This window comes from Sceloporus occidentalis, unplaced genomic scaffold (genome assembly GCF_023333645.1).
Source record: "Sceloporus occidentalis isolate IW3139 unplaced genomic scaffold, rSceOcc1.0.p SCAF_1, whole genome shotgun sequence".
Taxonomy (NCBI): domain Eukaryota; kingdom Metazoa; phylum Chordata; class Lepidosauria; order Squamata; family Phrynosomatidae; genus Sceloporus; species Sceloporus occidentalis.
The window spans coordinates 32,188,956-32,211,950 of record NW_028316981.1 but is presented as its reverse complement, the minus strand read 5'-3'; the positions used below and the strand labels follow the sequence as shown (position 1 = coordinate 32,211,950).

Genomic DNA, 22,995 nt, shown 5'->3' with positions numbered 1-22,995 from the left:
CCTAACCCTAACCCTAGAGCAACATGTACGCATGCGCTGCTTGGAAAGTTTGGACTTTAAAGTGAGCCCCTACACACATTCCTGTGCCATTTTCACCTAACAATAAAAACCCCTAAAACTGTAAATATTTACATATATACAAGGGAGGTGATGGGGGATGGCAGGGGACAGCGGTGGCAGCGGCGACAGCTGTGGCTGTGCATTGCAGATTCAGCAGGAGCTCGGGGACCAAAGGAGAGGAGGCATCCATGATGCTGGTGACACGGGCAAAGTGCAAGCGGGCAAGGATGCCAACACCAGCTGATCACCAGCTGGCAGGAGACCACCATAGTTCTTGGGCAGAGCGGGGAAAAAAGTTTTAAAGGGGCTTGGGCACTTTAAATGTGCCCATAGGTTTTCTGCCGCCGCTGCTTAGCGCTGCAGCTGCGCAGCTGCGCATCCGCCAGCCGGCAAAGGAAAAAAAAAAGCCCCGTTTTTGGCCGCCCGTGAGGAAGCTGCCTCTCTCTTTGCAGCGTCCTCCGAGGTGGCGGTTTGGAAACTGCGGGTCAGAAACGGCCCCAGGTGAGGCGTCTTCACTGCCCCCCATGTGGAAGCCCCATCTCCTGAGCCACGCCCCCGGGGTGGGCGGTCTGGAGGCTCCGTATTCAGCAGAATACACCTCCAAGACGTCTTCCCCTGCCCGTTTGTATCCCGCCTGTGTTTCTTATACCCTAGACCAGTGGTTCTCAAAACCTTGGGGTGGGAACCGGGGGGGGGGGGGGGGAGGCACAGAAGTTAATCAGGTCAGGCATAAGACTTGGAGGCCCTGATCCCTCCTCCTCTTTCTCTTCCCAAACGTTTTGCTGTATAACACTTACACATGAATTGAGTTAAATATTGAATTTACTTAAATAAAACTGCTCTAATTTGAGCAGTATTATATCCTTATAAAATGCTGAAATATGGATATAGATGAATGTGTGAATGAAAATATGCATATTAAATAAACAGTATTTTTATTTATACACTACATGGGGGAGGGATGACATCCGCATGTAGTTGTACAGGGGGTCCCAAGGGTACAATGTTTGAGTACCACAGCTCTAGATCACTAGTTATATCCACACCATGGGCATATATGTAAGGAAGAACCATTCTAGCTAAAACTCCAATACAGTGGCATCGCTAGGGTTTGGTGTCACCTAGTGTGGTAAGTCATAGTATCACCCCCCCCCCTCCAATCGATGTCTTCCCATACCACTTCGTACAGAATCCTTAATAATGCTTTTTTTACACTAATGTTACTCGTAAATCATAATTTCCATGCACCACTGAATCTAATACTAATAGTCGTGACATAAACAACTAGCAAAATAAAAATTACACCTTCAAATTACAATATCATATGCACAACCTAAATATATTTACATATACAGTTGGCCCTCCTTATCCACAGATTTTTTTTATCGACAGATTCAAATATCCAGGGCTTGAAATAAATTTTTAAAAAGTATAAATTTCAAATTTCAAATTTCAAACCTTAATTTTCCATTTTATATAAGGGACATCATTTTTCTATGTCATTATACTTAATGAGACTTGAGCGTGCACAGATTTTGTTATGCACAGGGGATCCTGGAACCAAACCCCAGCAAATAACAAGGTTCTGCTGTACAAAGTGGAGGTTTGGTTAAAATGTGATATTTTAAAAGAAAATTTAAAAAGAATAGTTGTTTAAAAAATTCAAATTTTATTTTATTTTTTAAAAATTAAAAAATTTGAAATTTGAAAAATTAATTTAAAAAAATTCTGGGGCCTCTCCTTTCTCCTCCCACTGAGCTTAACCCACTCCAACCATCTCTTAAGACGTTTTAAAAAGAAGCACATGAATGCCAGAGCCCGTTTCTGCCAAAGGTGTTTGAGGAACAGTGATGTTACCCTTCCTTTAGGGGATCACCTGTTGTGGTCTTCACCCCACTAGTGATGTCACTGCTCTAAAATAAATATAAATTGGTGCTACTTAGTCATGCTAAGTGATGCTGAAAATTGAGGACATTGTGGAACTCATCCTGGACAGAAGGTTGAAATCTAGGACATGTCTTGGAAAAGGAGAATGTTTGGTCATCCTGGTACCAACCCCTAGGTCACTGGTTATCTCCACACCATAGCCATGTCTGTAAGGAGGAAGCACCATTCTGGCTAATATAGCACTGTCCTTTTAAAAATAGATTTGCCTGGAGAAGATCAGGACTTGTGGTTGCTAAGCAACTGTAGGCTGCAGGAAGGTGCTGTGTTAAGCAACCTGAACCACACAAAATATCTGGACCTGTGTTTCATCAGTTGCTATGTGGGGAGGGAAGGGTGAAAGATGAATAAGAGAGAATTACACAGGGAGGGAGGAAGGGCATGAGTGAAGGACAAGCAGAAGCAGTGGATAAGACTTGTTCCAAAGAGGCAGTGTTAGGCTATTGATCCAGTGATGCCTGGAAAGTTGAGTATCCTTAAGCCTGCAGCATGATTCTGTCCAGGCCTTGTGGTGTGTTAACATACCAATTATTTGCTGACCAAGAGAGGAGGATGACAACACAAGAGCAAAAGCTGATTTCAGCCTGCTTTCAAGTACTGTACCTTCATTTTTGCACCCTCACTTTGGTCTAATCTACACTGCAGAAATAATGCAGTTTCTGGGGTTTGTAGTTTGTTGTGGTGCCAGAACTCTCTGACAGAGCAGGCAAAACATCTCACAAAACTACAAAACCCAGAATTCGACATTATTTAACCATGGCAGTTAAAGTGGTGTCAAACGTCATTATTTCTGCAGTACAGATTAGAATAATAGAATTGGAAGAGATCCCAAGGGCCATCCAGTCTAATCTCCAGCTATGCAAGCATACACAATCAAAGCACCTCTGACAGATGGCCATCCAACCTGTTTGAAAATCTCCACCACACAACACAAGGGAAATTAGACCTTTCTGAGCCTGACCAGACAAGAAACTAGAGGGAAATTTTCCCCATGTCCCCTTTTTCGAGAACTCTCAGTAGGTTAATAATGTGAAAGCCAGAAATTCCAGAACATGCTTGGGAAGGATATGGTCACACAAACCCCACCTCACACTATTGGTGTTGGAAGTCTGGTGTAAGTTCTGTGTTAGATTTTATTGGACCCTGGGGAAGGTGGAGTCCTGGTCTGTTCCAGAGGTTACCTGGAACAGATGGTGATAGAAGATGGCACTGAAAGAGTTACATTTTTAATAGTCCTGCTCTTCTTCTGTTGAGTGCTTCTAAAAAGGAGCATTAGGTTTCAAACAACAGCTGCCACCATCACCATCTTCCATAAAGCCAGAGACAATGAGAATGTGGAAAATAGTAATTGCTATTGTTTTTTGTGGGTTTTTCAGGCTATGTGGCCATGCTCTAGCAGAGTTTCTTTCTGACGTTTCGCCAGCATCTGTGGCTGGCATCTTCAGAGAAGATGCCAGCATTTGTGGCTGGCATCTTCAGAATAATGGCTATTGTTTCCTGGTCTAGCTCTCTTCCTCATAGCTCAGAATCATTAATAAGTTTTTAAAAATAAGGGAAAGCAACTTGAACTGTGGTGGTAAACTGGATTCCCTGGAGACCAGCAATTCCCCTTCCATACCAGAAGCTGATGCCAGGCCTGGCTGGTTGTCCTTAAGTTAATATGCTGATCCAGTCATTCATCACTTGTTTGGGACCAGTACTTTAAGTTGAATGTATTTAGCTGAGTGAAGAGTTGTTAGGTGATGATAAAATCTTAATGGATATCTACAGAGCTCTACAGAGAACTCATAGGTAGAATAATGAGATCAGTCTTTGTGAGACTAAATCCTTGTCTGCATATGTCAGGATACTCCAGGGGCAGCCCAGAGGATCCTGGCTCCACAGCTATCTTGACCTGCCCCCATTATTCCCACATCACAGCAGCTGTCTGCATGACTGCCCCACTGGGCCGCCTGGTGCATCTGCCACCATGCACTTTTGAGGTCAGAATGAGGTGCCCAATGATGGTCACAGAAAGAGTGACCTGCAATGGCAGCAGATGCACCAGGCACCCAGTAGGTTACGTGTGCAGACTGCTGCTGTAGCAAAGGAAACAGATGGCTCCAGATCTCCCTGGTACATTATTTTACTCCACTTTTTGAGGCTGGTATAGTCTAGTTCTGGTGTGGAACATCCTGGACATCATCCAGACTGCTTACACTAGAATTAGGTTATGAGATGTGTGAACAGGAAAATGCAAGAAGGGGGGGGGGGGGCAGGCCGTGATAACAAGGCCTGAGATCTTGCTTCAAAATATGGAGAGACAGGAGTTTGACATGGTGTTTTTGGCCATGGGCTTTACTGCAGGGGTGGGAATCCTGTGACGCACCAGATACTGTCCATTAATACCTGGAGAGCCACATGATTCTCACCCCTGCTTTCATGCTTCTTTTCTCAAAATTGCAACTTACCTTGAAAACAATTTTGTAGCTAATAAAAAAAGGCAGGCCAGTTAACATGTATCTGTAAAATACTTGAACTGATATAAAAATTGATATTCTCAAATTTCTAAGAAGCCTTATTGATAACTGGATCTGGTTCAAAAAGAAACACAAGTTAATAAATGTATACTGTAGTATGATTTATAGTATATGATAATCTGTTGTGATTTTGCAATTAAATATTATGATTGCTGTGCTCTGCTGGTAGAATATACTTAGCCCCATTGATATAAGTAAGGGAAGCATGCTTAGCAGGATTGCAGCTAATCTGTATGCTAACATTCAATCAACAGACAGGCTAGTGAGGGCTAGTTTTTGATGGCTTTGTTCTTCAGATGGTGTGTATTGAAATGTCTGACACCTTTATAAATATCTGTGAGTGAGACCAATTTAAGCCATCTGGTGATCTGGCCATAATGCTGCAACACTGCTGTGAAATTGTGGTGCGGTTTTGTTTACAAAAATACATCTAGTCTCACCCATTGAGAACTTTCTTATGTGCACCATCAATGTTGCATGGCAGTTCCTTATATAGTCAGTCTAGAAAGAGATACCACCCATCATGGTACAGTGCAATGGCACATTTTGTCCAGCTTTGCCTCATTGGAATGTTATGTCTCTTTGTGCTAGATGATGTTGTTGATGAAATATTTTTATTAGCTGGTGCAACATATTGCTCACATAATATTTTCTAAAATCTGTTCTCTAGACTTCACAGAGAACTGATCATTTTGAAAAGAACAGTTGCTAATTCATACTGTATGATCATATTGCTGTTGCGCATCTTCAAGTTGTTTCCGACTTATGGCAACCTTAAGGCAAACCTGAATCCCATTGCAGGAGAAAGGCGGGATATAAATCCTTGAAATAAGTAAATAAATAAAAACCTTGGCAAGATTCGTTCAGAGGAAGTTTGCCATTGTCTTCTCTTAAGGCTGAGAGCATGTGAGTTTCCCAAGGTTCCCAGTGAGGTTCATGGTTGAGTTGGGAATTGAACCCTGTTCTTCAGAGTTGTAGTCCAACGTTCAAACCACTACGCCACACTGGCTTACCTACATTCAAAACCTACTATCTATCAGTAGACAGATGGGCTTCATAATGTCTATAGTGCTCTTCACTATGCCTAAAACAGCTTTTGTTATTGTTAGCTGGCTTCAAGTCAACCACGACTCATGGTGACCCTGTGCATGAGACATCTCCAAGACCCCCTGTCCTCCACTGCTCTGCTTAGGTCCTGTAAATTAAGGCTTGTGATGTCCCTGATTGAGTCTATCCATCTAGTATGTGTCTCCCTCTCTTTCTGCTGCCTTCTACTTTCCCTAGCATTATTGACTTTTCTAATGAGTCATGCCTTCTCATGATGTAGCCAAAGTACGACAGCCTCAGTTTCATCATGTTTGCTTCCAGGAAGAATTTCAAGCTTGATCTGTTCAAGGACCCATTTGTGTGTCTTTTTGGTTGTCTGCAATATCCTCAGCACTCTTCTCCAGAACCACATCTCAAATGAGCTGATTTTCTTTCTGTCAGCTTTCTTCACTGTGCAGCTCTCACATCTGTACATGGCAATGTGAAATACAATGGTTTGGATGATTCTGACTTTAGTGCTGTATTGTATATCTTTACACTTTAGGATCTTGTATAGTTCTTTCATCTCCATACTTGGTTTGAACTTCCCTTTGAGTTCCCAGATCTTAAGGAAGAGGTCTCTTGTTCTTCCTTTTTCGTTGTTGTCTTCTATTTCTTTGCATTGGTTATTATAACAGTTTTCTTTATCCTTGTGCACTAGTTGCTGGACTGTTGCATTCATGGGTCTTGTTTGGTTTCTATCTGCCTTTTCTTTTGCTTCTCTTTTTTCTTTTACTGCTTGAAGCCTTTCCTCTGTAACACAGTGTTTCTTCTCTTTCTTTTCAGTCACTGTTAGTGTCTTTTGCATTCTTCTTTGACTATGTCCTTGGCTTCTGTCTATAGTTCTTCTGGGTCCCGCTCAATTATGATTAATAGCACAAATCTATTTCTTACATGGTCTGTAAATTCTTATGATGTTCGGATCATGTTTTAGTATGATGAGTGTTTTTGTTTTCTTCCTTGGCTTTACTCTAATTTTTGATATGGGTAGTTTATGATCTGTTCCACAGTTGGTGCCTGGTCTATTTTGGCTAGATAGAGTTTCTCCATTTTTTGCTTCCAATTACAAGAGAAGCAAAAGAAAAGGCAGATAGAAACCAAACAAGACCCATGAATGCAACAGTCCAACAACTAGTGCAAAAGGATAAAGAAAACTGTTATAATAACCAATGCAGAGAAATACAAGACAACAATGAAAAAGGAAGAACAAGAGACCTCTTCCTCAAAATCTGGGAACTCAAAAGGAAGTCTATCCAGTTTTTCTATTGGCCATCTAGTCATGTCCATGTGCATAGTCTCCTGCTGGTTGTATGAAGAAGATATTTGCAATGAATAAGTTGTTGGCCTCACAAAATTCTATCAGATGCTGTCCTGCTTCATTTCTTGTGCCTAGTCCAAATCTTCCCACTGCTTTAGATACTTCTTTGCTTCCAGCATTAGCATTCCAGTTGCCTATGATTAGCATGCAATCTTGTGTTGGTGTCTTGTCAATTTCTTCCTGGACTCATTCATAGACTCTCTCCATTACAGCTTCCCACGTCCTAGAAATTAAGCCTCCTTGGATGAAATTGATTTCAACCGCAAAATGGTTAATTATTTTTAAAATGTTCATATTTTTTTGCATGGTCTAGACTCATAGTGATGTATTAGGTCTTCAATGCTGCTGTTGCTCTGCCTCTGCTGTTCATTTATAACAGGGTGTGTGCAGGGGGGGGGAGGGGAGACAGTGCCACTCCTAAAACCAACAGAGGGGCACTCCCAACCACCTCTTGTGCTCCCAAATGAAACCCACCCTTTATAGCAATGTGTGCCAGTTGTATTGTATTTCTGGGAGTGTGGTGTGGCTTGAAAACAAGATGCATAGTCCATGAACATCTTGTTTTAAACAGGAGTGTGTGCATGATGTGTTCTGTTGTCACTGTACTGCTACATTTTAACAGCCTGGTAATGTACTTGGTAGCAGGAGGTGGCAACAGCCATCAAGATTGGTATGAGATGCATGCTGCCAACAAAGTTACCCACACCTGAAGGTTATCCGCCACTGAAATATAGCTTCTTCTGAAACTATTCTGGATTCTTCTTTAGATCATCATCATCATCATCATCATCATCATCATCATCATCATCATCTTTGTTTATGCCACACATTTTTCCTGAAACTAGGATTCTAGGCAATTCAAGGTGGCTTTAGAAATATGGACCAAGTATTCTCCTACTTCTCCCTCTGTCACATCTTCCAAAGTGAACATTGTGGTACTACTGATGCTTCATCCCCCCCCCCCAACTAATTAACCAATCAGCCTGCTTTCTATTTTCAAAACTTCTTTTTACCTCCTATCCCCATTATAATGGAAAATATTCAAGATGGGTAAGGGGGAGAACGTCTCTAAAGAGCTATCACTACCTTATTGTATCAACTCATTAATAATAGGAATAATTCTTCTAATTTTAATTTAGCTTCCCCCATATTGTATCAGTCATATAATGAAACCTCTGAATATTACAAGGAGGGGGACAAAACCTCTTTCAAACTACATTAAAGTGAACTATTTTGTGTACGTAATTCTGGATTTTGCTATCCAACTATTTCATGAGGAATGCAGAGAATAAACAGTGTTATTAATCACAATAGAAAGCACTACACCATATGGGAAGCATTTGCATCAGCCTAGTGTGGAAATCAAGCTGTATTGTGTTCCACTTCTTCAAGTAACAAAACTAACCTTTCATAAATATTTATAGCCTAAAGGAATGTCCACAGTCAGCATGTTCTTTGGGTCTACTTGTTTTATAGGATACACTGAGACTAAAGGAATACAATATAAGAGAAACTAGTTTTTACATTTTCCCCATAAAAGATGGTACTTTTTGACCTTGTTCCTTACTGTAAGTGTAGGAAAATGATGTGAATTTTAATTTGTACAAAATGACTAATTTGCACTGAAATCCAAAGAGTTTGTTTTTACAAATGTGACATTATTGGGGGGGGGGGTGCATGTGTGTGCGTGTATTATCATTCTTATCTGAACAAGAGCACTAAAAAAGTAATACCTGCAAATGACTAAATATTATCTCTTTCAAAGTGTCTTAAAAATTAAAGAACACTTTAAAATATTACATTAATAGATTATAAATTACAGTTCAATAGTTCTTGCATAATTAGTAAGGCCTATCGAATTCTTATCTTCAAAAATGCTAAATGTCAGCTTAATAATATCAGCTACAAAAGTTTCCGCTAGAAACCTTCTTGACTTTTAAATCTTTTCTCTCTACATTTAATTATCCTCTTCTAGACACACTCAAACTGCCTTTCAGGTACTAATGAATATATCACCCATTGCCTCATTCAGGCAGTAATTCTATGGAAATTTACTAGGAAGTAAATCAAACTAGAACAAGGGACTTACTCCTTTGTAAACATGGGCTGCAACATGTACTTAGCAGCAATATTGCATCCCATTAACTGTAAGTGAGCTCTGTATGTTTGATTTGCATGTAAGAATATCTACACATTGTAAACAATATGATTCTTAACTTTTAGCTAATTACTATTAAATTAAAAACAAAGACCATTTGAAAAATTGCTAGCTTTCATTACAAGTAACTTTAGACTGAATATGTTGCGATGATAACACCAAAGCAACAATCAGAGGAAGATGTAATAAAGCAGAGAGTTTCTTAGCAAGGAAACTGGAACACACATGCTATATATATATCTCGGCCTCAGAGGGAGCCAGCAGGCAGACCAGCAACATCTTGGACTGCCTGAAGGAAGAGGCCCCTCCCTCCTCAACTGTCATCTCGGCCTCAAAGGGAGTCATCAGGCAGACCCAGCAACATCTTGGACTGCCTGAAGGAAGAGGCCCCTCCCTCCTCAACTGTCATCTCGGCCTCAGAGGGAGCCATCAGGCAGACCAGCAACATCAGGGACTGCCTGAAGGAAGAGGCCCCTCCCTCCTCAACTGTCATCTCGGCCTCAGAGGGAGCCATCAGGCAGACCCAGCAACATCTTGGACTGCCTGAAGGAAGAGGCCCCTCCCTCCTCAACTGTCATCTCGGCCTCAGAGGGAGCCATCAGGCAGACCAGCAACATCAGGGACTGCCTGAAGGAAGAGGCCCCTCCCTCCTCAACTGTCATCTCGGCCTCAGAGGGAGCCATCAGGCAGACCCAGCAACATCTTGGACTGCCTGGAGGAAGAGGCCCCTCCCTCCTCAGCTGTCATCTCGGCCTCAGAGGGAGCCATCAGGCAGACCCAGCAACATCTTGGACTGCCTGAAGGAAGAGGCCCCTCCCTCCTCAACTGTCATCTTGGCCTCAGAGGGAGCCATCAGGCAGACCCAGCAACATCTTGGACTGCCTGAAGGAAGAGGCCCCTCCCTCCTCAACTGTCATCTCGGCCTCAGAGGGAGCCATCAGGCAGACCCAGCAACATCTTGGACTGCCTGAAGGAAGAGGCCCCTCCCTCCTCAACTGTCATCTCGGCCTCAGAGGGAGCCATCAGGCAGACCCAGCAACATCTTGGACTGCCTGAAGGAAGAGGCCCCTCCCTCCTCAACTGTCATCTCGGCCTCAGAGGGAGCCATCAGGCAGACCCAGCAACATCAGGGACTGCCTGAAGGAAGAGGCCCCTCCCTCCTCAACTGTCATCTCGGCCTCAGAGGGAGCCATCAGGCAGACCAGCAACATCAGGGACTGCCTGAAGGAAGAGGCCCCTCCCTCCTCAACTGTCATCTCGGCCTCAGAGGGAGCCATCAGGCAGACCAGCAACATCTTGGACTGCCTGAAGGAAGAGGCCCCTCCCTCCTCAACTGTCATCTCGGCCTCAGAGGGAGCCATCAGGCAGACCAGCAACATCTTGGACTGCCTGAAGGAAGAGGCCCCTCCCTCCTCAACTGTCATCTCGGCCTCAGAGGGAGCCATCAGGCAGACCAGCAACATCTTGGACTGCCTGAAGGAAGAGGCCCCTCCCTCCTCAACTGTCATCTCGGCCTCAGAGGGAGCCATCAGGCAGACCAGCAACATCTTGGACTGCCTGAAGGAAGAGGCCCCTCCCTCCTCAACTGTCATCTCGGCCTCAGAGGGAGCCATCAGGCAGACCAGCAACATCTTGGACTGCCTGAAGGAAGAGGCCCCTCCCTCCTCAACTGTCATCTCGGCCTCAGAGGGAGCCAGCAGGCAGACCAGCAACATCTTGGACTGCCTGAAGGATGAGACTTCTCCCTCCTTTAACTGTATTTTTATTGTATTAACGATTTTACTGTACACCGCTATGATCATCGCGGAATAGCGGTCTATAAATAAAACATATTATTATTATTATTATTATTATTATTATTATTATTATTATAGCAGGTATTCCATGGGTATCCCATAGGAAGGAAGAAGAAGACACCCAGTTATTTTATAATGTGGCTGTGATCCCACCTTATAGTGTTTCAGTGAGTCTACACTGCAAAAATAATACAGGGTGACACTGCTTTAACTGCCATGGCTCAGTGCTGTGAAATACTGGGATTTGTAGTTTGGTGAGATAGTTAGCATTCTCTGCCAGAGAGCTCTGGTGCCATAACAAACTGCAAATCCCAGTATACCATAACATGGGGCCATGGCAGTTAAAGCAGTGTCAAACTGCATTATTTCTGCAGTGCAGATTCAGCCCCTTTCCACCACTAGGCTTTATCGGCAGATGCAGTAGCATTCAGTTTTGCTCTTTGCTGCTCTTGCAGTTGTGTTAATTTTCATTATGTCATGGAGTTGTTGAAACCAATTGTGCATTAGGGGAGGATCCTGTGACTAAAGGGTAACTTTTGCAAGCTCAAATTTTTATCTATGTTACTGTGATTGTCACTTTGCTAGCAACCTGGAAAGGAGAGCAGTTTCTACAAAGAATTTTGTACAAAGAGCTATGCATTGAACAATCTAGTAGAAACTGGTATGCTTGCACATGTAAATCTTGTACTTTCCCCACAGGAACTTTCCTGTGGCTCAAAAGAAGGGCAATATTAAATTGACAGAAGTCTAGGTTGTTGCCTATGTCAACAGATTTTAGGTAGCAGTACTAAATAACCTAAAGGAACCAGATACTGGCTGATCTTGGAAGCTAAGCAGGATCAGCCCCAGTTAGTACTTGGATGGGAGACCACCAATGAATAGCAAGTTCTGTAGGCTATATTTCAGAGAAGGAAACTGGCAAAACCACATCTGTGTATTCCCTGCCTAAGAAAACTTTATGAAATTCATGGAGTTGTCATAAGGGAACAGGAAACCCATTACTGGGGAACAAGCAACCCCGTGTTGTATGGCTTACTCTCATTTGTACAGTTCATAATTCAAGTCTGTGAAATCACTATGTAAAGAGATCTTGTAGCATCTTTGAGACTAACTGAAAGAAAAGTTGGCAGCATGAGCTTTTGTAGACTAACATCTAGAGATGGGCAATGTTTTTGACACTTACTTTTTCTCCTCATCAGTGTTCAGTGTCCTGTGGGAGAGGTGTTCAACAGAGAAGCGTCTTCTGCCACATTGGTACTCACAAAACAACTAGAGAGACAGAATGCAATCAATCCAGCCGACCAGTCTCTGAGCAGGAATGTCAAACAGCTGAATGTGCTACCTACAGTTGGGAAACAGAGGATTGGCAAGATGTAAGTAGACAAGGAATATGGTAGAAACCATGCTGTGCATTAAAAATTGATCCAAGCCTGGTATTACTCACTGATGTGCTTGTTATTCTTTGTAACAGAGGGATCATTGGTTCAAAAAACAAAAACAAAACTGCAGGTTGAATCTGACTTATTCACAATTCCAAAATCCACAATTGTTTACATGGATGGCTGAAATAATGACACCTTTGCTTTCTGATGGTTCAGTGCACACAGACTTTGTTTCATGCACAAAATTATTTTAAAATATTATATATAAAATTACTTTAAAACTATATTTATAAGGTATATAAAAACATAAATGAATGTCATGTTTAGACTTGGGTGCCATCCCTAAGATAGCTCATTATGTATATACAGATATTCCAAAAAAATTTAAAAATCTGAAATCCAAAACACTTCTGGTCCCAAGTATTTTGGGTAAGGGAGACTCAGCCTGTAGTACCAGGTACCTAGATTTTTTTTTGATGTTTCTGAAACCACATTTATGAATCTTTGATAATCTCTTGAAAAGATGGTTCTATGCACTACCTGCATCTCTTTATTGAAAAAACAGGCTTAAAGGTTTCTCAATAAAGAGCAGTGGATGGGTTAACCTCCCCCCACTCCCACCCCAAGGATACATATAATAAGATCTTCATATCTTTGTCCTGGTATTGTGACTGCTTGTTTGTGTTTGTTACATGATTAAATCTAGCTGCAGAAAAGTCTTCTTCATGATACAAGATGCTCTGTGCTGTATGCCAAAGGTATTACAACTAGGGGTGGGCATGGCAGATTTCTGGCAGAGACAGTGGCAAACCTGTCGAGTTCAGTTAGCACTCAAAAAGCTGATCAGAAATGAACTTGGGCTGGTTGGTTGGTTCTGCTTTCTTCGCTAGGGACATTTGATTTTGGCATGAAGGCATGCATCAAAGATATGCTGCCATGAGCAAGTGGCAGCTAGATCATCAGAATGTCAAGCAAACACTGAGCACCAAGTTCTTAAGGGAACACCAGACATGTTTAAAACCCTATTAATGCCACTGACTTGATTAATTAATTAAAGCAGGAAGCTTAATTTCCAGAAGACAAAATGCAGAGCTTTTTAACAGGATGTATTTGACATATCAACTGTAACAAGCAGACTTGTTACAGTTGATATGTCAAAGGAGTAATTTTAATTATTGCCATATATGGTAAGTATATAGCATCCTCCCCCCCCCCACCCAGAATAATTTATTCTGCTGATGCAGGATAATAGGTGAGGTTGTTTCTTCTATAATGGGAGTGTCTCTTTATAGCATTAAGCAGGATATATAGATAAAGTAAATTGCAAATGCAAAAGTTATTTTGATGCATGTATTTAAAATAAAGACACATCTGAATGAGCCTAGGGAAAATCTAGAAATGACCACTTTCTATTTGCGACTACCTGAAAATAGTTGTGATGTGCTTAGCCAAGCAGGTCTAGATATGCTAATTCAAATCCTCATATCATTTGTGTAGTTGGTTTTCTGAGCTGGATCTGGTTGTAACTCCAGGTCTCCAAATCACTTTGTTACTGCAAAACTGGTGCATCACTGTTATAAAATAAGTTCTGTTGGTAGTAAATGTTCTGCAGGCGGTTTATAGCAGAGAAAGCATTCCAATCCTTTAGCTGATGGGGTCCAGTGTCCCCTCACACAGCTGGTAGAACTGGACCCCTAAGCGACTATTTCTAAATTCAGACTATCTCATAGCTGACATTTCCATGGCTGTCTTACATGGTCCCTGAGATGGGGTGCACCTTCTCCCAAGGCAAAACCCTTGGAAGATGGACTTTCAAGGTTTATATAGTGCAAACAAAGGGCAACAAGGAAGGGACATAGCAGATTAGTAGAACACATGCTTTGCAAATTATCTCTCTAAACAGGGCTGGGAAAGACCTCTACCTAAAAACCATGAGAGCTATTGCCAGGCAGAATATACAATATTTAATGGATTCATAGTCAGACTCAATATAATAGAGGTTCTGATGCAAATATTGATAAATCAGTATACCATAGTGGAATCCAGATAAGTGTGTGTTATTAAAAATGAAATACAAGTAGAGGTTGAGTTTCCTTTATCCAAAATGCTGGAGATCAGAAGTATTTTGGATTTTGAATTTTTGAATACAGTGGGCCCTCTCCTTATGTGGGGGATCCGTTTTGGAAACCCCCCTCCCCCATGTAAGGGAAAATCTGCATATGCTCGCTCCCTATAGGAAACAATGGGGTGCGTGTGCACTGGCACATGTGCCATTGTTTATATTGTTGCATGGTTTCCACATAAGCAGGAAGCCACATATAGCGCACCGCCATATGGTGCGGGCGCACTGTATTTGGATATACATAATAAGATACCTTGGAGATGGGACCCAAGGCTAAACATTAAATTCATTTATGTTTCTTATACCTTGTATATATAGCCTCAAGGGAATTTTGAACATAATATTTTAAATAATTCTGTGCCTGAAACAAAATTTGTATACACTAAACCATCAGAAAGCAAAGGTGTCACTATTTCTGCCACCCATGAGGACAGTTTTGGATTTTGGAATTCCAGATAAAGGAAACTCATCCTGTACTGCAATTAAGCTTCTCTGTAAGCTGGTGCTCTCAAAGTCTTTTGAACTACAATTTCCACCAACCCTAGGTAGCTTAGCTGGTGGTCAGGAATGACAAATGGTACCTTCCAAAATATCTACAGGACATCAGATTGTGGAAGGCTGCTGTAGATGAAAACTGATAAACAAAATGAAAATATTTTTGCTTTTTAAAAATTGTTTCCACACAGTCTGCTAAAATTAGTTCTAGCTGGAAGAGAGTCATAAGAAAAGTAATCAGCACAAGTTGGGAACAGTAGGGCAGGTGAGGATCAGAGTAGCTTGTCACAATTTAGGCATTTTATAGAAAAATGATGATTTTTGTGATAGCATAGACTAGAGCGAGGCATTATAAATAAAGATCTACACAAGTCATGATTTCACAGCAGATTGGAGCCAAGATATACAGTTCATGATGTTCCTAATATTTTAAAATTTTCTAGTTTGGTTTTATTTAAAAGTGTATGTGGGGGTGTATCTAGATGAGGACTTTAGAGGAGGAACTGTTAAATTTATGAGGAAGCTTAATTCTTTCCTTTCCCAGCCATGACTACAACTCCAAAATCATCCCCTCCCAACAGCAGTAAATAGAAAAATATGGCTTAAGACGGGGGGGGGGGGGGATAATAATTTATAATATATGATATACACACTGAATAAACTTTTGACCCAAATCTATAGGCTTCTTTACCTTACACCCACCTGCTTCAAAGTAATTTTAGAAACGTGAAGGGAATTTTGAGTTAACTGGTAGTTGGCATGCTCTGTTAAGATTATGAAATAAAGCGAATTCCATGCTAAACTTACTGCTCCTTGTTGCATTCTTCCAGTTGTGTAAAAGTATTCTACCTCCACCCTTTACTTGCTAAACTCACATTTCTGAAGACAGGGGAAAAAATGTGCAAGGACAGTTCCTGTTTCTCCAAAATCTGAAATAATAAAGTCTTCCTCATAGCAGGAGTGTGTGTGTGTGTGTGTGTGTGTGTGTGTGGTTAAAACATGAGCTCCTGCCAATTACGTTTTTCTGTCACTGAGTTTGCCCTTCATTTGGATAGTAAAACTCACATCATACAGAATAGAAATTGTTATCTAATCTAGCCACCCACACCCCCATACTACTGTGGAAGCTGGAGCTAATTTTAAAAAGAAAAAAAGTGTTTTGCTATTTTTCTGCAAGTTTAAGGTCCAGAAATGCTGCAACCCCAAAATAACAGTAGTAGAGGGTTAACAGAAATTCCAAGCAAGGATATGTATTCAACTGATGTAAATTTCAGGACTTGAGCAGCACTCCACCAGCTCTGAGTCCACTTCTTTCTGTCACCATTAGCTAAGCAAGGAACAAAGAAAGACTCAGCCTTGCATTGTCGATCTCTAGTAGAACCCCTCTCAAAAGGAGTGTCTGGTATCAAAGGTCACGCCATGCACATTTAAGTCATCAAAACTAATTCAGGTAATACACTTAACAACTACTTGAAAATTAAGTCACTGAATTGCATGCATTTTGCCAGACTTACCACACTGGAGTGATCAGCCTCCAAAGCAACTGTTCCTGCCCTGTCTTTCTCCCTGTCTCTTTCTCTCTGTCTCTTGCTCCCCATTTTTTTGTTATAACTTTCCACAACTGGAAAGCATTAGATATCCCTCTCTTCCTCCACCCCCCCCCCCCAACATACTGCCCACCCTTTTGTGGGAGGTGAATGTTTGATGGGTCACGCTGGTTTTCTAAAGCTTTCCAGGCTCCCCCTGTGCTATTTGTGCATATGAGTGTGTGTGTGTCTATGCTGTGTAAATCTCAAACATGTGACAGAATAGACTACAAGGAATGTCTTTTTTATGGGGGACTTTTAAAACCCTAATATCTTATTCCTCACAACAACAAAAAAAATTAAATGGCACACCAGACCTTGCACACTTAATCCTTTATATCTCATTACTAGCTGTTCCCAGTTTAGGCCTCTCCTTTTCTTTGAGGGTAGGGGGTGGGCTTGGCTCGTAGACTGCAAAAGCCAAGGGGGAGGGGACACTTTGTCTCTCTTGGAAATAGTTTGCCAGTTATTTATTGAGAAATGAAGTACAGGCTGAACTGAACAGGCTGGTAGTAAATCCATGCAGAGGCCAAAAGCCCTGTTGGAAACAAGGTTACAACTTCATTAATGCCTAAACTTGAACCCCAGTCCTTTCCTAATTTCGTTTTCCTTACTCTTATTTACAGTCTTTGCAGAATATTGACATGCCCGTCGTGTTGTACTTCACTTTTTTAAAGATATAATGCAGAGTAGCTTTTTACATACAGTAACAATTACAGGGAGTTATAACACCCTTGTTAAAACAGCTTCACTGGCTACTGATTCACTCCTGGGTAAAATTCAGAGTGCTGGTTGTGACCTATAAAGCCCTTTGCAGCTTGGGTCCAGACCCAAGACCATATCTCCCCATACAAACCTGCCACAACTCCAAGATCTTCATGAGAAGGCTTTCTCTCAGTGCCACCACCATCACAGCCTCACTTGGTGAGGACACGAGAGAGAGCCTTCTTGGTGGCTGCTCCCAACCTCTGGTTTTCTAAAGCTTTCCAGGCTCCCCCTGTGCTATTTGTGCATATGAGTGTGTGTGTGTCTATGCTGTGTAAATCTCAAACATGTGACAGAATAGACTACAAGGAATGTCTTTTTTATGGGGGACTTTTAAAACCCTAATATCTTATTCCTCACAACAACAAAAAAAATTAAATGGCACACCAGACCTTGCACACTTAATCCTTTATATCTCATTACTAGCCGTTCCCAGTTTAGGCCTCTCCTTTTCTTTGAGGGTAGGGGGTGGGCTTGGCTCGTAGACTGCAAAAGCCAAGGGGGAGGGGACACTTTGTCTCTCTTGGAAATAGTTTGCCAGTTATTTATTGAGAAATGAAGTACAGGCTGAACTGAACAGGCTGGTAGTAAATCCATGCAGAGGCCAAAAGCCCTGTTGGAAACAAGGTTACAACTTCATTAATGCCTAAACTTGAACCCCAGTCCTTTCCTAATTTCGTTTTCCTTACTCTTATTTACAGTCTTTGCAGAATATTGACATGCCCGTCGTGTTGTACTTCACTTTTTTAAAGATATAATGCAGAGTAGCTTTTTACATACAGTAACAATTACAGGGAGTTATAGGGAACATATAACACCCTTGTTAAAACAGCTTCACTGGCTACTGATTCACTCCTGGGTAAAATTCAGAGTGCTGGTTGTGACCTATAAAGCCCTTTGCAGCTTGGGTCCAGACCCAAGACCATATCTCCCCATACAAACCTGCCACAACTCCAAGATCTTCATGAGAAGGCTTTCTCTCAGTGCCACCACCATCACAGCCTCACTTGGTGAGGACACGAGAGAGAGCCTTCTTGGTGGCTGCTCCCAACCTCTGGACCCCCCTTCCATGGAAGTCTAGACTGGCCCCCTCCCTGCTGGCCTTTCACTGGAAGGAAAAAATGTTTCTGTTTAAACAGGCTTTTAATGTATAAATAGGGGAAATTTTTTATTGGGGATGTTTTATTTATTTTTAAAACTTTTGGTTTTAAAATTATTTTAATGTGCTTTATGAGGGGATTTTAATTGCTTTTACATTTTGTTGTAAACAATTGTTGTAAACAATTTTAATTTACTATTTATGTAAGCTCCACTCTGGGAGGAAAGTGGCATAGAAATGAAATGAAATGAAATAACTAAATAAATGAGGATTTAAAGGTGCCTATGCTGTTGTATGAGGAGAAATCCAGAATCCAGTTGAAAAATACCATACCCTCCAACTGTTTTAATTTGGAAGGGACAGTCCTGATCGATCCTGTTGTCCCACTTTTTGAGGCACTTTATAAACATCCCAGTTTTTTTTCTCCTCCTCCCACTTTTCCCTTTTGCTCTCAGCTTACTTCAGTTGCTGCAAACTGAGTTGAAAGTGCAAGAGCAGTTCTCACTTGAGTAACTCAGCAAAGGGAGAGTTCCTTCCTTGTAAACTGAAGTGAAAGCAAATCTTTTTTTATCTTGTAAACCTGTTTTAACTTACTTTGTTGAATATGTTTTCAGCACTCTGGCCACAGCATTTTGGAGTTGCTGACGTTTTTGAACAATTTCCAAAGGCACTTGCATATACAGTCCTCCCTCTGGATTTGCAGAGGATCCATTCCAGACCCCTCTTCCCGTAAATTTGCATATATTTGTGTATATTCAAGCCTCATAGCTTTGAATGGCCACATACTTCTGCGTGCAGCCATGTGCATGTGTCACGGGCACGTGCAACATTAACTTTAATGGAGGTTGCCCCTCCGTAAATAATCAGAACCGCAGATCTCAAGTCCGTGAAAATGGAGGGGCGACTGTAGAGTGTGTTGTTGTTATTGGGTGCCTTCAAGTCAATTCCAATTTACAACAAGACTAAGGTGAATCTGTCACAGAGTTTAGTTGGCAAGATGTGTTCAGGGGAGGCTTGTCTTTGACTTCCACTGAGGCTGAGAGAGTATGACTTGGCCAAGGTCACCCAGGGTGTTTCCATGGCTGAGTGGGGCTTTGAACCCTGGTCTCCAGAGTCATGGTTCAATACTCAAAACACTGTTTCACACTGGCTTGCAGAGTGTGTTTCAGTAATCTAGTTATAGTGACGTGTTTGGATTACAAATTATTTGGAGAGTGTGTTACAGTAATCCAAATAGGATGTATTCAAGGCTCTATAGTCAGATCCAACATCTCCAGGAATGAGTGCAGGGGGAACACTAGTACCGGTGCAAATGTACTCCTAGCTAGTGCTGAAACCTGGACATCCAGGCTCTCATTTGGGTCCAGGAGTACACTCAAGCTATGATCCTGAAATTTCTTCAGCACAGGCTGAATTCCTATCTGTTGACAAGCCTTTTGACTTACCAGGAGAACTTGTGTCTTGTCTGGATTTAGTATTAATGTTTTTATTTTCATCCAATCCATTGCTGACAGTAAACATGGTTTAATACTTAGACAGCTTCCTGGAATTAAATAGAAAGGTGAGGTAAAGTTGGATATCTTCAGCATACTGGTGACACCAAGCCACCAGTCCCCAAGTATCCTTTCCCAGGGCTTTCATGTGGATTTTGAGTAGCATAAAGAATAAAGCAACTAATGAGGCCAACGGCCAGGTGTCAAACATTGACATCTCCCAGCACTTCCTTCTGAGTTTCCCCCTCAAAGAAGGACCAGAACCACTGTAAAACAGTGCCCCCAAGTTACACGCCAGAGAGGCAGCCCAGATGGTAATGAAAGAGGTTAAACAGAACCAGGGACACATCCCCTGTCCAGTTTGCTGCAAAGGTCATCAACCAAGCTAACCAAAACTGTCTCTGTCTGATAGGCAAGTTGGAAGCTGAAGCCAGATTAAAATGGATCTAGATAATCTACCTCATTCAGGAATCACTAGAGCTGGAAGGCCACCACACATTCTTGCCCCTATAAAGGGTATTGAAAACTAGCCCGTAATTCTCCAGAATGGCTGTCTTTAAGAGCCAGGAAGGGCACAGGTCCATGATGGCTCTCACCTATCCAAGAGACCTATCCACACCCTCAAGCTGCACACATTGAATAATGTATATAAATGAAATAAATAGTCCCATTTCACAAAAGCAGGAAAAAGGCTTGCTATTAAAGAACAACAAATTTATTCTGGTATTCACTTCATTGGGAATCCATCTGGTGCAGTGAAACACTAGTACATGAACACTTATGTCATTATAACTGTGTTAGGGGCTGAACAGACCACCTCTAAGGGGTGGCCTGCAGCCACCTCTTTCTTCGCCAGATCGGGGCCATGGCAACCACACACTGTGGCCCTGATCTGGCTTTTCTGCTCATTTTTGCACTGCAGAAAGGGCACAATAGCCATTGGCACCACAGCTTTTTGGCACTTCTTTGGCGCTGCATCATCTGGGTCTTCTGGATAAGAGGCATTGCTCACCACTTGAGACAGGGGTTGCTAGATCTCAGATACTGTGCTTGTCTGAAGTAGGCATCACATTTGTGGAATTCGCTTTTATATGAGGCCCATGAAAATCCATTATTTTGTCCCCCAAACCCTGCCCTTATTTTACACATGACGTTGATTTATATAATCCAGTGTATATGGTATTTTTAAAATATGTGTCTTGTTGCAGCAGCTGCTGCTACTGCTGCTATTCCATTGGCATGGCATGTTGTTCAGGAAACTATTGGGCCATGCATGATCTTTCTTTATCATAAAATTTCTACTCACTGTAATATAATCAAGAATGAGCTCTGGAATAATCTTAGGTTATTTTCATGAAATGTTACTTCAATCAGTTCTTACATTTTCTGTGCATGAAAATCATGAGAAAGGGCACACCAACAAATAATATACTCTTTTCTTCCAATTTTCTATATGGTGTTTTAGACCAAAGCGTACTATTATGACATCAGTCATGAAAGAAAGCCTTGAAGTGAGAGGCAACCTCTTGGGTTTGCATTTTGTTTACAAAGAAATCCCCACTTGATCTCTATTTTTATTATTATTATTAACCTTTATTTATGAAGCGCTGTAAATTTACACAGTGCTGTACATGCAATCTTTTTAGTTAGACAGTTCCCTGCCCTCAGGCTGAGGGCACGTGAGAAGGAAGAAAGAACAAATTTGAAATGAATAAAATCAGCCTACTCTTTGGACTTTCTCCAAAGATGTTTGGCCGCTCTAGAGCAGGACTGGAGAAACTTAATGTTGGGGGTAAGCCAGGGCTGAGGTCTAGTCTTAGAGGAAGAAGTGCATACAGAGACAGGGGCAAAATGGTCAAGAGTTGAGGAAAGAGTGGAGTTAAATAAAGACATAGCTGAATCAGCAGAATCCCCGAGATTTAGGGAAGAGAGAGATGAAACCAGGGTCAGACCAAGGTGGTTATTGAAGATCACAAAAATGGCGTTGAATAGTATGGCGAGGAGGAGGAGTATAAGTAAGAGCAAAGGAGATTAAATGATGATCAGATAGTGGAAAGTGAAGTGCCAGGTAGTCAGAAATGGCACAGTTTGCAGCAAGAACTAGGTCAAGACAGTGACCAAGAGAATGAGTTGAAGAGTTGAAATGTGGTTGGAGGCCAAAAGAAGCTAGCAGAGAGTTAAAGTGAGATGTTGTAGGGTTATTGGAATCGTCAACGTGGATATTGAAGTCACCTAGGATCAGAGTGGGGACTGAATCTGAAAGAAAGAATGTCAGCCATGATTCAAAGTCTGAGAGAAACTGGGTGGCAGAGCCAGGAGGGCGATTAATAACTGCGACCCGGAGCTGTAGAGGAGAAAAGAGTCTAATAGGATGAAACTCAAAAGAAGAGAAATGATAGCTGGGGGGAAAAGATAGAACTTGAAACTGGCAGGAGTTAGATAGCAAGATACCAACCTCTCCTCCTTGACCCTCAGGATGGCTAGTGTGGGTGAAGGAGAGACCACCAAAAGAAAGGGCAGCGGAGGTAGCAGTATCATGGGCTGGGAGCCAGGTTTCGGTGAGAGCGAGGAGGTTAAAGGATTTAGAGAGAAAAAGGTCATGAATTGCTGTTGCTTTAGGGGCAGCAGAGCGGCAGTTCCAGAGGGAACAGAGGAAGGGAAGCAGGGAGACAGGGAGAGGCCGAATGGGGATCAGGTTAGGAGAAATGTGGGGAGCCAAGGGAAGGATGGGGTTCACAGAGAAAAGAAAGAGGTGTAGCTGGCTCTCTTACTGAGGTGGTAAAGGAGTTTGAGGGCTTTACAATTAAAGGTCAACAACAACAATAACAATAATAACAAAAACAATAATAATATTGCCAGCTCAGTCCTTCTGGGGACGAGTCCGATGCAAGCATGAAGTTCTTCCAGGGAGCACCGGTTATACTTGTCCTTCTTCCTGTGGAGAATTCTGGGACCAGCAGGAGAGTGAGATGGAGCCAGGTGCCTTCTGGGGGGGGGGGGGGAGCAGTAATCCCCTAAGTAATCCCCTAAGAAGCTGATTCTTGGAGTTACTGTATTTTCTGGCGTATAAGACTACTTTTTAACCCAGGAAAATCTTCTCAAAAGTTGGGGGTTGTCTTATACACCGGGGTCGTCTGATACGGCAAGGTGTTGAAACTTCCGAGCCGGACTG

At 42.0% G+C, this 22,995-nt stretch overlaps 1 protein-coding gene and 1 long non-coding RNA gene across 4 annotated transcripts in view; one reads left to right on the top strand and one right to left on the bottom strand.

The window, feature by feature from the left end:
* LOC149321294 (uncharacterized) overlaps nt 1-16,645 on the bottom strand; it is a 31,715-nt gene extending 15,070 nt beyond the window's left edge. Inside the window, exons 1-2 of one of the 3 annotated variants that reach the window (XR_016280819.1) lie at nt 16,395-16,645; nt 12,065-12,223 (exon numbers count right to left, since the gene is read on the bottom strand). This is a non-coding gene — a long non-coding RNA (uncharacterized LOC149321294). The remainder of the gene's footprint in view (nt 1-12,064; nt 12,224-16,394) is intronic. The other 2 variants (XR_016280821.1, XR_016280820.1) reach the window with 2 other exon arrangements.
* The window catches only part of LOC149321293 (A disintegrin and metalloproteinase with thrombospondin motifs 9-like), a 186,200-nt gene that overhangs the window by 137,483 nt on the left and 25,722 nt on the right, over nt 1-22,995 (top strand). The window contains exon 30 of the mRNA XM_089519004.1: nt 12,081-12,254. Within this exon, the coding sequence (XP_089375130.1) occupies nt 12,081-12,254 (174 nt within the window). The remainder of the gene's footprint in view (nt 1-12,080; nt 12,255-22,995) is intronic.